A 15,202-nucleotide genomic window follows, 5' to 3' on the forward strand; every position below is an offset into this window, starting at 1 on the left:
TTGTTCTTACAACTTTCTTACTGCATTTGAATTTATCGGGAGATGTTATAAATACTTCTACAATGGAAAAAAATGTAATCTTATTTAATGTTAAAAAAAAAATAACACACACACACACACGCATACCCATTTGTGTATTTGGAAGCACAGCCATCACAGAAATCAAAGAATGGTTGGTTCTGACCCCTCTGAGTTGTGGGGGTTTTCTGAGGTTTCCCTGACAGGATTTAATGTCTTATCATGTTATCCTTAAAAATCAACAACGTGGCCAGGAGCGGTGGCTCATGCCTGTAATCCCAGCACTTTGGGAGGCCGAGGCAGGCGGATCACAGGGTCAGGAGATTGAGACCATCCTGGCTAACACGGTGAAACCCCATCTTTACTAAAAATACAAAAAAAAAACACAAAACCCCAAAAAACCGGGTGTGGTGGTGTGTGCCTGTAGTCCCAGCTACTCGAGAGGCTGAGGCAGGAGAATGGCGTGAACCTGGGAGGCAGAGCTTGCAGTGAGCAGAGATCGTGCCACTGCACTCCAGCCTCAGCGACAGAGTGAGATTCCACCTCAAATAAATAAATAAATAAATAAATAAAAATTTTTTAAAAAATCAACAATGTGGCCAGGCGCAGTGGCTCATGCCTGTAATCCCCGCACTTTGGGAGGCCAAAGCAGGTGGATCACTTGAGGCCAGGAGTTTGAGACTCGCCTGGGCAACATGGCAAAACCCCGTCTCTACTAAAAATACAAAAATTAGCTGGGCGTGTTGGCACATGGCTGTAATCCCAGCTACTCAGTACTCAGGAGGCTGAAGCATGAAAATCGCTTGAACCCGGGAGGTGGAGGTTGCAGTGAGCCAAAATCACGCCACTGCACTCCAGTGTGGGTGACATAGTGAGACTCTACCTCAAAAAAAAAAAAAAAAAAAGAAAGAAAGAAAAAGAAAAAGAAAAGAAAAAAGAAATAGAAAGTAAAGAAAAATCAACAATGTTCATACTCAGTCCCTCATATTTGCTCAGGATTTTCAGACATACCTGAGGACTACCAACACCAGTCCTCCAGAAGATTAGACAAGAAACAAACGGGAGCACCAACCTGTACATTACCCCAACACTAAGTGAGGTGGTGCTATTTGGAGTGCAGGAAGGGATCTAGTCTACGAGAGTACAGTGGTCAGGGAGGGCCCCAGGCCCTATACAAGACAGGTGAGCGACAGCCAATGAAACCACACCACAGTGTGTGGCAACTTACAAGGCCTCCATCTCCCTTGCTCTGCTCTATGTTTCTCCCCTACAACCCCTGCAGAATTTATCACCTTGTCACATTCTATATAATGTATTTACCATGCTATTGTCTATCTCAACCAACTAGGTAGAAGTTCCATGAGGGCGGGATCTTCGTTTTGTTCATGTGTCCCAAGCATCTCAAACAGTGCTTGGCATAAAATATGTACTCAAAAAGTTGATAAATAAATGGATGAACAGATGAAATTCACTGCATTCAAGAGCTAGGAAGCTGGCAGGCTCAGAGCAAAGCAGCCCTCCCATCTTCTACCTCCCCGTATGAGGCTGCACCAGAAAAAGAGGTGGCTGGGGGACTAGTCGCTTTCACCTAAATGGTGATCCTAATTTGGGAAGACATTTGGAAACAGGCCCACCAAAGAGATTTTCTGGTTCCACTGCTTTGTTTTACAGATGAGGAAGCAGAGGTGGAAATAACTCATTTGCCCAAAGTTGCACAGCTAGCTAGTACAGAACCTCCGGACTCTCACTTGCTGAAAGAATGCACACAATTTCATCACATGGGGCAAAAACACATATAGAAACAAGATACTGACACTATGATTACATTTAAAAACAGCTAAAATGATTTTACATTTAAAAACAGCTAAATGCCTATCTGCTCAAGGAGTGCAGAACTGGTTTGCCACTTGGGATTTCCTTTAAGCATTAAGTTAAATTAGGAAACAGCCCTGGTGCTGGAGTCCACACAGCGCTTTCAGGCCAGGTGCCAAGCCCCATTCCAAGGTTGTATTCAAAGAGCGGGCTCCCAATTCTACTGACATTTGTCAACCTGGTTCCAGCAGAGCTTTGGATTTGGTCCAGTCTACTCAATGTGATGCTTGGAAGCAAGTGTCCTCTTGTTTCTAAACCAGCTAATAAAGATCCTCTGAGAAACAACTGAGATGGGTCCAGGGGCTGAGACAACTGACTGGTCCTCTCCTGTGTTCTACAGTTGGGCTTGTCAACTCGGCACCTGCTATAAAAACCCTTCGAGGGAACTCTGCCTGACTCAGGCAATGAGGCTTAATAGCCAGCTCTCACATGAAAAGGGGAAGGGAGTGTCACAGCCTGCACCCTCCCACCATTTGCTTCCAAAACATACGTTCCCACCCTGATAGGAAAGTTCCTGTTTTTTCACAAGCTTCTTCTTGTGCTTTAACTAACTCACTCCTTCTACAAATCCCTTCTCCTCACTCCCACTGGCTACTTCATTTTTGTTACAGAAGGTTCTTTTAAAACCATGAAGATGATTTTACCCATCAGGATACTGTGAAGGAACCTGGAAAACAATATTGTTTTGATTTCTTAAGCCTCTTAATATATGGAAAAGGCAATAAACAAATATATAAATAAATAAACAAGCATAAGTCGGGTAACTTTAAATAAACACTTAAACATCTTACAATTCAGTAACTAAATATGTTTTAATATAAGGCCCATTAAAGCTGATAAAAGCAATTTCAACAGTTTGTATTCAAAGAAAAAAATCCATTAAATTACCTGCTCTTTAAAAGTTGAATGATATAGTACAGTAGAGAAAATGTAATATTAGGTTCCTTTTTTTCTAGGTTTTTTTTTTTTTTTTTTTTTGAGACAGAGTGTCACTCTCGTTGCCCAGGCTGGAGTACAATGGCGGGATCTTGGCTCACTGCAACCTCTGCCTCCTGGGTTCAAGCGATTCTTCTGCCTCAGCCTCCCAAGTAGCTGGGATTACAGGCACGCGCCACCACGCCTGGCTAATTTTTGTTATTTTTTTAGTAGAGACAGGGTTTCACCATGTTGGCCAGGCTGATCTCCAACTCCTGACCTCAGATGATCCGCCCGCCTCAGCCTCCCAAAGTGCTGGGATTACAGGCGTGAGCCACTGCACCTGGCACTTTATTTCTAGTTCTAACACTAACTAGCGGACTCTAACAATCCTAACCTCTCTGTAAAATGAGCCGAATGCTGTCTCTAGTCTGGTCCCGTGCTCTGTGACGTGACTGGGAATTTGGAGATGCATTTGTTCTTTCCAGGATTAAGGTACAAAAATTACTTGAAGGCCTCATCCTGGCTGCACATCAGAGTCACTTGGGCCTTAAAATATTTTTTGTTGGTTTGTTTGGTAGAGACGGGGTCTTTCATTGTTGCCCAGTCTGGTCTCAAACTCCTGACTTCAAGTGATCCTCCTGTCTTGGCCTCCCAAAGTGCTGGGATTACAGGTGTAAGCCACTGTGCCTGGCCTTAAACTTTTTTTAAAAAAAGAAAAGATGCTGGCCCCCACTCCCAGAGATACCAATTTCATTCACCTAGGATGGGGCCCCAGCACAGCGTTTTTAAAAAGCTCCCCAGGTGACTGAGTCATGGCTGGGAAGCACCGCCTCAAGTAACACATTCCTAGCCACAGTTGTGGCCCCCTGTACGGGTGATTCTCTCACTCCTAGTGGCCCCTCAGGAGTCATCGGCCATTTGCTTTAAGAGAAGAGAGATCTGATTTACCTTGGTCAACAAACTCCTCTGACTCAACTGGAGATCAATGACGATGTCAGGTTCCAGGCATGTGACAGCACTGTTTGTTCAGAGAATGTACAGAAAAATTCGGTTTCCATGACAGACACTCCTGCAGCCCAGACAAACAATTATTCCTTCATCTGACAGAGAGAGGGGAAATAATCCACTGGAGAATGGGATGGTTTTGAATTATAATTATAAATTAGTCTACTAACAAAAGAAGTCATGTTTAATACATGAGAAGACAACTCTGGGCCAAGGTTCATTTTTTTAACAGTGAAACATCATGCTGAGTGAAAAATGAAACTGACATGAAATAATCACAAACCGTTTACCTCATAGGGTTTGGCAATGGAAAAATTAATCTCATTACTGATAAGAGGAGCCCACCAAAAGAACACTATACACTATGGGTCACGTCCACCCACGCAAATATCCTGAAAGCTCCTCTAGTTCTGTAGAAAGACACACAACTGGTGCAATCCCATTAAAGAATATAAAATATAGCTGAAGCAACACCTCCCACCCCCATCCACAACCCACTTGCTTGATGATAATACAGCCCCTTTATTGGTCTTAATGAGTCTCAAAGAAGAATTCAATAAATATTTGCTGAGTGCCCCCTACAGTGGTTATAACCAGCATGCCACGTTAAATGCCACAGAGGATGCCACCATCAGCAAGCCAGGGTTCCTGCCTTCTCGGGTGAACCAGCAAGGGAAGTGAGACACACTCCCAGGGGCACCTTCCTGCCCCCCTTGCTCCTTCCTTCCCTCATTAGTCTCTTCCGAGAGCTACCTAAGCTAACTTGAATCCCTCCATTGTGGTTTAAGAGCCAGAGTCACAGCCACTGTCTCTCTCCTGTCATCACAGACCTGCTCCCTGGTGCCAGAACTGCTTGGCAGGTGGCGCCTCTGCAAAGGCAAACACCCAGAACCAGCATGGTAACGCAAGAGTTCTATCTTTTCAGGACTTCTTGGTGAAGGCTGTGACTGAGCTAGAGAAGAGCGGCTTTGGTTAAAGGCCTCTAAGGAAAGAACTTTCAGTTTTGTTCTTTCAGACATATGACTAGGTGAGATGTTACTGAAAACATGCACCTGCTTGGATATTATTAGACTCCAAGCAAAGAAATTAGCTTAAACTGTGAATTAGGCTTAGCAGGCAATTTTTTGTTGTTGTTGTTGAGACGGAGTCTCTGTTGCCCAGGCTGGAGTGCAATGGCAGGATCTCAGCTCACTGCAACCTCCGCCTCCCAGGTTCAAGCGATTCTTCTGCCTCAGCCTCACGAGTAGCTGGGATTACAGGTGCCCGCCACCATGCCTGGCTAATTTTTGTATTTTTGTAGAGACAAGGTTTCACCATGTTGGCCAGGCTGGTCTTCAACTCCTGACCTTACGATCCACCCGCCTCAGCTTCCCAAAGTGCTGGGATTACAGGCATGAGCCACCGTGCCCAGCCGAGCAGGCTTTTAATCCCTACTCTCTCCATGATTCTGGATTTGCCTCTACAGTTGAAAATGGTCAATTTCCCTGATGGAGACTCTCAGGTGAAGGCAGCATTCCCATCTCAAAATGGCATCTTCGCACAACTGCAACAAAGGGTAGAAGGCCATGATTCTTAATGGAGGAAAAAGAGCATTATCTGGGTATTTTCCTGAAGCTTACAAGAAAGCCTACTGGTCTAGACCTTCTCTAGATCCTTCTTTCACGGCCACATAGTTTGGTCAGCTCCTCAGGGTATGACTGAGGGTAGCCAGACTGGTTTGTCCCAACATACGCACCAGAACATAAGCACTTCAGGGGCTGCTCTTCAAAGGGAGGTAGGAGGATCAAGTTTAAGGTTTGGTTCTGCCACTCACACATGGCCCTGGACAGGTTACCAGCCCTTGCTGGTTGGCTTTTCCCATCTGTCTGCTCTGGAAGACAGAGCAGGGTAGTAATTTTTTTCAGCTTGGGAGGGGAGGGTAATGCCTGAGAGAGGGTGCCCCAAGCACCACCCTCCTAGGTTCTGATGTGCTCATACTGTTACTGAGGGATGTGCGTCATATTTCTTATGTGCAGCTAGAGGGGGAAAAATTGAGACTCATTGGACTACATGGCTGAGAGCCCATCACGCAGTCTAATGCACTCTGATTCCAGTTATCTTGGGAGGCTACACATCTATTCATACATGCTTCTACGGCTCAAAATATTTCTGGAATTCTTTGGAAATTCCCTTCAAAGAATATACTTTTGAATCCCCTAAATGGTAAAAATCCTGCTCACTTTAGGATGGATTTCATTTTAATAAATAGCTGAAAACCAAATCCAAGTGTCCTCAATAAATTGTGTGATCAAACTGGGTAATAACAATTTTGATCAAAAGTGTAGTGTGAATCACGTAAAAGTCCTATTAAGCAAAGGCTGGAAGGAATTGGAGAATGTTTTAACTTGTATAAGGATAACTGGTTTAACAGTAAATATTTGTTTTCAAAGGTTCCTTTTTGTTTTAAAGTTGAATTATTAAATGGGTTAGATAAGTTGTTAAATTTAACTGGAAATTTTTTTTAAGACTGATTTCAATAACCCATAAACTCACGCCAAAGGGTGATTATTTTGAAAGGCACATTTTTTTTTGGAAGAATAAATTCAGGTATATTTGCAGGAAAAGCAAAACAAAACAAAAAATAAAACACCACAGATATTACATTTTATTTTTTTATTTTTTTGTTCTCTTTTTTTTTCCAGGTAGATAATCCCAGCAAAAGGTATTACTTTATTATCAAGTGGTACTTTAATATTCCTAGGAAAAACAGCCACATGTTTTAAGAACTGCAGCCTCCAAAAGGGACAATCAATGTATCAACTCTGATTTATGAACAGTCTTGAGGCAAAATTTTAAATGGCCTCACAATCGACCATACAAAGAATCTTATCTGTAGGGGGCAGGCTACCCTCAAAACCACAGAATTATCCCGAGGTATTTCAGGGTGCTCATGGGTGCCACATCTCCTAGAAAGTTGATCTGAAACCACTGCAATCCAAAGGACCCGACAAATGAGTCATTTAACAAATCCAAATAAAACATTTTCTCAATAGCTTTTAGGTACAAAAGGTATCATCCAGAGACTGCCTTGGTTTATTTACATCTTCAAAATATAAACAAAATGTAAACATTCCATTTTCATCCAACTTTAAAGTCTACACTCCTAAAAGAAAGTGGCCACTGATAAAAGAAAATGGCATACTTTAAACCGCCTATCATAAAAACAATTTAAGGTTAGTTTTGTGGTTTTTAAAACACTCAACATTGCTTAGGGGCTGGGGGAGAGGGCTGTAAAATACTGCATACAATCAGCAAATTTCAGTCCTGGAATCTATCTCAAGGAAATAACTAAGCAGTTAAAACTCATTCAAGAGTTTAGCAACAAGAAAGTTCATTACATTGTTATAATTTTTATAATGAAAATAAAAACATATCTGTGTAGTGAAAAAAATTAAAAAAAATAAAAACAGCCTCAATATCTAAATGATTGAGTGGTCAAATTATGGTACATCCATTCCATTCAGAGAAATACTACGCAGCCAATTAAGAATAATGTTGCAGAATTAAGTTGATTGACACAGATCTATATGTTCCAGTGCGGGGAAGAAAAGTATTACCTGTAAATATGTGCACAGGAAAAGCATCTGAAAGAACATATGTCAAGATATTAGATTAGTTATTAGAGAAATGCAAATCAAAGCTATAATGAGTTACCACTCCACATCCACCAGGATGGCTAAGATTAAAAAGATAGGTAATAACGAGTATCAGTGAGGGTATAAGAGACACTGTAACCCTCCTACATTGCAGGTGGGAATGTAAAATAGTGCAGCTGCCTTGGAAAACAGTCAGACAGCTCCTTAAAAGGTTAAACAAAGAATTACCATATGACCCAGCAATCTCATTGCTACATATATGCCCAAGAAGAGTGAAAATAAATGTCCACACAAAAATTTGTACACAAATGTTCATGGCAGAATTATTAACAGCCCCAAAGCAGAAACAATCTAAATGTCCCTCAATGGATGGATGATATGGTTTGGCTCTGTGTCCCCACCCAAATCTCATCTTGTAGCTCCCACTATTCCCATGTGCTGTTGGAGGGACCCCGTGGGAGACAACTGAATCATAGAGGTGGGTCTTTCCCATGCTATTCTTGTGATAGTGAATAAGTCTCACGAGATTTGATGGTATTAAAAATGGGAAGCTCCCTGCACAAGCTCTCTCTTTGCCTGCTGCCATCAATGTAAGATGTGACTTGCTCCTCCTTACCTTTCTTCATGATTGTGAGGCCTCCCCAGCCACGTGGAACTATAAGTCCATTAAACCTATTTCTTTTGTAAATTGCCCAGTGTCCGGTATGTCTTTATCAGCAGCATGAAAATGGACTAATACAATGGATAAATAAAATGTGGTATATTCATATAATGGAATATTATTCAGCAATAAAAAGAAACAAAGTACTGACACATGCTATTATACAACATGGATGAACCTTGAGAACATGATGCTAAGTTAAAGAGACCAGTTACAAAAGACCACATAATGTATGATTCCATTTATATAAGATGTCCAGAACAGGCAAATTTATAGACAGAAAGTAGATTTGTGGTTGCCAAGGACTAGGAGGTTTGGGGGGAAACGGTGTGTAACAGCTAATAGGAATGAAGTTTATTTCTGGGATGATGAAAATGTTCTAAAATGGACTGTGGTGATGATTGCAGAATTCTGTCAATACACTAAAACCCACTGAACTGTATACTTTAAATGGGTGAACTGTGATGATAGGTGAATTATATCTCAATAAAATTGTTTAAAATCTTCATAGAGGTAATGTTTGGAAAATAAGATAATAGAAGGCTTGTTTTTTATTTTTTAATTTAGGCTTACCTATCCTTTCTAACTTTTCTACAATGAATATGATTACTTTGAGATAATGCTTCAAAGAAAAAAATCTTCCCCTGTTATCATACAGAAAGCACCAAACACAAAATAATTGAAAAAATGAAAATATGCCTTTCTTTATGATCCCTATGGCCACAGCAAGATGACTGGCAGGCAAAGCACAGCTTATTACCACATCAACCCTGATCAGTTATAACCCCAGTCCCCAACCCACGGCTGGGCACAGAAGCTCAATGTTTTTTGTTTTTTGTTTTTCTTTTTGAGACAGAGTCTCGCTCTGTTGCCAAGGCTGCAGTGCAGTTGTGCGATCTCAGCTCACTGCAACCTCTACCTCCCAGGTTCAAGCGATTCTCCTGCCTCAGCCTCCTGAGTAGCTGGGATTACAGGTGCATGCCACCTTGCCCAGCTAATTTTTGTATTTTTAGTAGAGATGGAGTTTTGCCATGTTGGCCAGGCTGTTCTCGAACGCCTGACCTCAAGTGATTCGCCTGCCTTGGCCTCCTAAAGTGCTGGGATTACAGGTGCAAACCACCATACCCGGCTGAGAAGCTCAATGTTTTTTACATGGATGATGGTTTACTAAGGTGCTACTAAAGTGACAAATGTGATGGTGTACTCAGAACATTTCCTACCGGGTTACAGAAGATGTTCTGTGGGGAAAAAGTGAACAAAAATAGATAACATCATATTTTTATACTGTTGTATTTGCTGTATGTTTGTACACGAGCAAAGATAAGATATTGATATAGAGACTGTCTAAAACCAGCTGTGTTGCTCTAAGGCAGGGAAGTTTGAAACCAAACATGGGATATAGGTAAAGATAGACAGAAAGGAAAAAAAAAAAAACTGCGTCTGGGAAATATTTCCAACCAGTATGTTTATTATTCACAAACTGTGATTCACCAGTCCTATTTTTTAAGCCAGCATCACACTCTAATCATATTCCTAGGTTACAAGCCCAGAGTTATTTGTGCATAATAAAAATGAATCTATTAAGATGATATATTAGGCTTTTCTTCCCTATGTCATCTCTTTAGGGAGAACATTTGATTATAAAACCTACAAAATATTGAACCTACAAATTACTTTGGATCCCGAAACCAAAGAGATTTCCTATGAAAATGAAACAGTTATCCAAGGATTCTTTCACCTGAAAAATGGAGTCCAAATCTGGGGCAGGCAAATAATGAAACCCTTGGACCCATGCAAGTGACACTATTCCTTCCATCCAGACATGAAGAAACTTTTATGCGGCTCACTGGATTTATGTTCGGAAATATGGTCTATTGTTGAACTCTCTCTGGAATAACTCTCGGATACATTTTTCTCCTGTGCTCTGAGAAGCTACATTACTGCAGAAGGCTGAGTAGGCAGGCAAGTTAATGAAACAATACACATGTGCACAACTACAGTTTAATTTCATGATCAGCAGCCCTGATAACAAACTCAATGAAACATTCTACTTATGGCCTCAGTATATAAACACTTGATATCGCCTATTAGGATAATTAATGCAGGTGATCACTGTCAGAATAAATGATAAGCAAAGACATTGCTAGTTAAGACTCATCTATCAGATTACAGTGTTTCTATACACACATGATCCTCAGTTCTCAGTGACTTTTTAAAAACCTCCCTCTAAAACCAAAATATTGGCTAAATGAAAGAAATCTGATATATTATAGCTTTTTTAAAAAAAGGTACTTTGCCTCACATTGTACTGATATCTTTGATAATTGAGAGATGTGGCACCTAAACACCATAAAATGAGGACTGCTGACAGTGATGATGTAACCCTAACCAACTCTAGGAGCAAGATATAGGTCTAGGAAGAAAGGAAAAACTCACTGACTAAATAAGCACATTCTGGATTAACAAAAGACAGCCTCAAGTGCTTAATAATACCAATGTTATTGCGTTTTGGATCTGGTAGCCTAAAGTCTCAACTCATAATGAGTCAATGTCTGGCTCAATAAGACACACACTGAAAGAAAATCACAGTATTGCCTCCAATGCAATAGTTACGACATCAATCAAAGAGAAATATCAAAAACTATTTCTTGCAGAGGCATAGTATAACATTCAAAAAATGATGACTTAGAGTAAAAAGCATCTTTGGAGCATAAAGAGAATTTACATTTATTATCTATTAAGCATGTGTGAAGGTGGTGCCTTCTTTCACATGTTAGCTGTCCCCATTTCACCTATCAGGAAGGAGTCTCTAAGAAGTAAAATCACGGCTGGGGGCAGTGGTTCACGCCTGTAATCCCAGCATTTTGGAAGGCCAAGGTGGGTGGATCACTTGAGGTCAGGAGTTTGAGACCAGCCTGGCCAACATGGTGAAACCACGTCTCTACTAAAAATACAAAAATTAGCCGGGTGTGGTGGCGGGCACCTGTAATCCCAGCTACTCGGGAGGCTGAGGCAGGATAATCGCTTGAACCCGGGAGGCAGAGGTTGCAGTGAGCTGAGACCACACCATTGCACTCCAGCCTGGGCAACAAGAGCGAAGAAACTCCATATCAAAAAAAAAAAAAAAGAAGTAGTACTAATAGTAAAAGAATATGCCTAGGGCACAGCTAGCAAGTGACCAGTTAGATCTCAGGTTTGTCTGATTTTATACCCACTGCGTTCTGCACATCACTATTGCCTGGTTTAACTGCAAACTTTGCTATGAGTTTCATTTACAATTTTAAAATAATAATTCTTACTATGTTTGGGGGTAAAAACTCTTGGGAGAAAATTATAGGAGTGAAATTCTGACCTTTCTCTCTCTCTTTTTTTTTTTGAGACAGAGTCTTGCTCTGTCACCCAGGCTGGAGCACAGTGGCTCCATCTCTGCAACCTCCGCCTCCCAGGTTCGGGTGATTCTCCTGCCTCAGCCTCCCCAGTAGCTGGGATTACAGGCCTGCGCTACCACGCCCGGCTAATTTTTTTTTTTTTTTTGTATTTTTAGTAGAGACAAGGTTTCACCATGTTGGCCAGGCTGGTCTCAAACTCCTGACCTCAAGTGATCCACCCACCTCAGCCTCCCAAAGTGCTGGGATTACAGGCATGAGCCACCGGCCCGGCCTGACCTTTCACCTAAATAGTAGTTACACTAAACTATAACCTTTTGATAAGGGTCTGGAATATTTTATCACGAACTCTGAGAAGTTTGGATTTCTAAATACAAATTGGAAATATTTACACGAACTGAAACTATAGTTCCAACTATAGCTAAATCGTTATTTTTGGCTCTTTAGCCTAAGTTATTCAATAACCAAACACTAGAATCCAGTGAAAAAGTAGCAAAAGGAAAGATGTGGCAAAGGAAACCATTATACACCTATCCCTTGACGATATGAAATTATCGAATTCCTTGTCGAACATTTGGTCATTCTGCTTATACCCTCATTTGTGAACAGATGCCAGGCAGTAGTTACCAATCCAAGGTGAGGTGCTCAAGTTCAAAACCTGACCTTAGTTGTAAAAGTGGGGTTTTTATTTGAAAGAAAAACTTAACTTCCACAACTTCTATTATAAAGAGTCTACAAATTTTCCTTTATTTTTTGAAAAAAAAAAAAAACAAACCTGAATTTGAAAAAGGCAACCTTATTTATTTACTTCGCCTGTTTCCAAATTCTTGTTACTCCAAGAGTACAGACAGTTATTTACCTAAAATGCAAAACCTCCAAAGAGTTCACACGGTGGCTGGCACGCAGGCACACACATGTCAGTGCTCTCTACTGGGACACCTGGTACATGATATCCCTATTAAAGAGTACACAGTACCTTTAAAGAGGTCATTAAACAGAACACGGACAAATTTGCCAGGCTCACATCCTGAACAATACATTTTGTGAAAAACATTCGCTAATTTAGGTTCTTCCAACCAGAAGAAAAAAAAAAAAGCCAAGTCTCCCACAAAGTGCCCCCAAATCCACAGCTGAGTGAAGGTCATAAGGAGTTAAATGAATGTAAACCAGGCCCTATCATTCGTCTCCTCCAGAAAAAGATGAAAAGACATTTCTGATGGCCCCAGGTGCTCTCCCACGAGGAGAAAGTCTTTCATTTGAGGTTCTGAAGCGGCCTCACCTCGAACCCATGCGGGATCTTCCAAGAGTGCAATTCCCACAGCTCCACTTGCTCAAGGAAGTCTCGGCGCACAGAAGGAAGCCTGCAGCCTCCCAGTACCAAGAAACCGGCAGGGCAAGTGGCAGAAGCCAGCTCCCGGGTGAGAGTCCTTACTCCCTGTTGCATTCGTTCCCCAAAGTTTCCGAATTTTTAAAAAGTTCAAACAAGGATTCGAAGCGCAGGACAGACCCTTCCCTTGGATCCCAACGCCCTTTCGGCTCCTCCGCGGCCCCCGCCAGGCAGCGCCGGCGCCCGCCCGCGAGGAGGAGGGTCCCGCAGGTGGGCGGCCTCCCCAGGCCGGGGCCTTCTGGGACCCCCAAGTGCCGTCCAGGACGCCACGAAGTTGCGCCCGAGCCCGCGCGGTCCGGGGAGCTGCTGCCCGTGACAGCCGCGCTGGCTTGGGAGGCTCTTCGGGCGGCCGACGCCTCGGTGGGGCCGCGACTCCCGTCAGGGAAGCTCTCCCGGCCCGGTGCCGCCTCCTACGCCCGGCCCGAGCCTCCCACGGCTGGGCGCACGGGGCCTCTGGCCGCCGCCGCCGCGCTCCCAGCTCGGACTCCAGCCCCGGCGGCGCGACGCTGCCCCGGCCCCGACCCAGCCGTCGCGAGCTGTCCTCCACCCCACGCTCCCCGGTCACTCACCCCGAGGCCGGGCAGCAGCAGCGTCAGCAGCAGCAGCAGCCGCCGGGCCGGCATGGCGAGGACTCAGCCCTGGCTCCAGGGGCTGTACGGACAGAGGACGGGGCGGGGGCGCCGCGACGACAGCGAGGCGGTGACCGAGCCTCAGCGGACGCAGAACTGACTAGGCAGCGGCGGCACCCCCATTCCCGGCCCTATAAGCGCTGGGTGCCGCGGCTTCTTCCGGTCGGGGCGGGGTTGGGGGGCGGGGACGGGGCGGGGCCAATCTAGGGGCGTGTTCGGGGCGGAGTTGGGGCGGAGATGAGGGCGGGCCGAGGGCGGGCCCCGGGCGGGGATGTGGGAGGGGCTGGCTCGGGGCGGGGCCGAAGGCGGTGCTGGCATCTGGCTGGCTTCGCTCAGGAGGCGGCGGCGGCTGTAAAAGGACCAGGCCTCGGCATCCAGCGTCTGGGAGCGCTGGGGGATCGAGGCGCGAAGCTTGTCTGTGGCTGGGAAAGACCAGCAATGCCCCACCAGGCGGTCCCATTAACCCTGCCGAGGGACCTGCCGCGTCAGACTTCATCGGGGAAAAGGGCGGGACACGGGCGGTCCCGGGTGCCTAGAAGCCTCCTTTTCGTCTTTCCGCCGTGGTGGAATCATCGGCAAGGTTTACTGAGGCGACCTCCGGAGCGAAGGTTTCAGCAGCTACCGGAGGCTTCCAGCAAACACGGCGCAGCTGCCCCGCGCGGCAGTCGCAGTGTTCACAGCCCTAGGGTTCTCCAGCTGTGCCTCGTCTTCTCCAGGGCCCCTTTCTTCCTTTTCCTTGCCCTCAGGAATTCCCCTCAAGTCATATCCAACAGCCATCAGTTCCGCTGGGAATGAACCACGGCCAAGTCACTCACCAAAAATTATAAGGAGGAAACCACTTCGGCCACTTGTGTCACGTGCGTTGATGTGACACGTGTGGATGCGAAGTTTGAGATGGTCTGCGTCACAACTCGTTGGGGGGAGTGGGTGGGTTGAGGCCTCTTACAAGGTCTATGTGAGGGTGTGGAGTACTAATTGGAGTTAAAGAGCTCGGCAGCTGTTTGGTCACTGGCACTGGCCTCCACTGAGAGGGACATGGGGAGGGAGGACACGTCTTTTGCAAGGAAAGACAGTAAACTGAGATTTGGAGCCCAAGGAAAGGTATCTAACTTATCCCAGGAGAAAAAGAAAACGGCTATGAAATTCTCTAATTTTTCCTGACTTGCTCATATGAGAGCCTAAGATTTTTCAGGTTTGAAGGAAAAGAATAAGCAATCCTAGACAAAACAACAAAGTAGTAGTGGGGGACTGGCCAAATGTCCAGTCTGTGTGCATTGTGGTCAATCTTATCCAACTAAAACTGACAAAAATGACAGTAAGCCCAAATCCTGCAAATAGAGCTCCCCATTCCTAACCCCCTGGCCTGGATTACAATGAAGGGACTAATCCCTACCGCATGCTGGAGACTCCAACACACCTCTGTAAGAGTGGGAAGAATCTTGGCAACTGTGAAAACGGTAGAGACATTTTGAAAAATGTTACCTGCATGTCTAAATGCAAACAGAGGTTTGGGATTGGCAGAGAGATGTACTGAGAGGCCCAGCACTCCTGAGCAGTATAGCCGGGCGTCCAGGGAGGCCTACAGCCCTGAAACTGGGAGGAGCTCTTTATTTCTTGACCTTTTATCTTTTCTTTTTAGAGATGAGTTCTCACTGTGTTGCCCAAGCTGCTCTCAAACTCCTGGGCTCAAG

The 15,202-nt window shown here is 44.3% G+C and overlaps 1 protein-coding gene across 2 annotated transcripts in view; it reads right to left on the reverse strand.

The window, feature by feature from the left end:
• Positions 1-13,671, reverse strand: part of ERN1 (endoplasmic reticulum to nucleus signaling 1) — a 90,845-nt gene extending 77,174 nt beyond the window's left edge. Inside the window, exon 1 of one of the 2 annotated variants that reach the window (XM_024235381.3) lies at positions 13,452-13,671. In XM_024235381.3, coding sequence (XP_024091149.3) covers positions 13,452-13,505 — 54 coding nt within the window. In that variant the 5' untranslated portion in view covers positions 13,506-13,671. The remainder of the gene's footprint in view (positions 1-13,451) is intronic. The other variant, XM_054537255.2, reaches the window with a different exon arrangement.
• Between the last annotated feature and the right edge of the window lie 1,531 nt (positions 13,672-15,202).

This window comes from Pongo abelii, chromosome 19 (assembly GCF_028885655.2).
Source record: "Pongo abelii isolate AG06213 chromosome 19, NHGRI_mPonAbe1-v2.0_pri, whole genome shotgun sequence".
NCBI lineage: Eukaryota > Metazoa > Chordata > Mammalia > Primates > Hominidae > Pongo > Pongo abelii.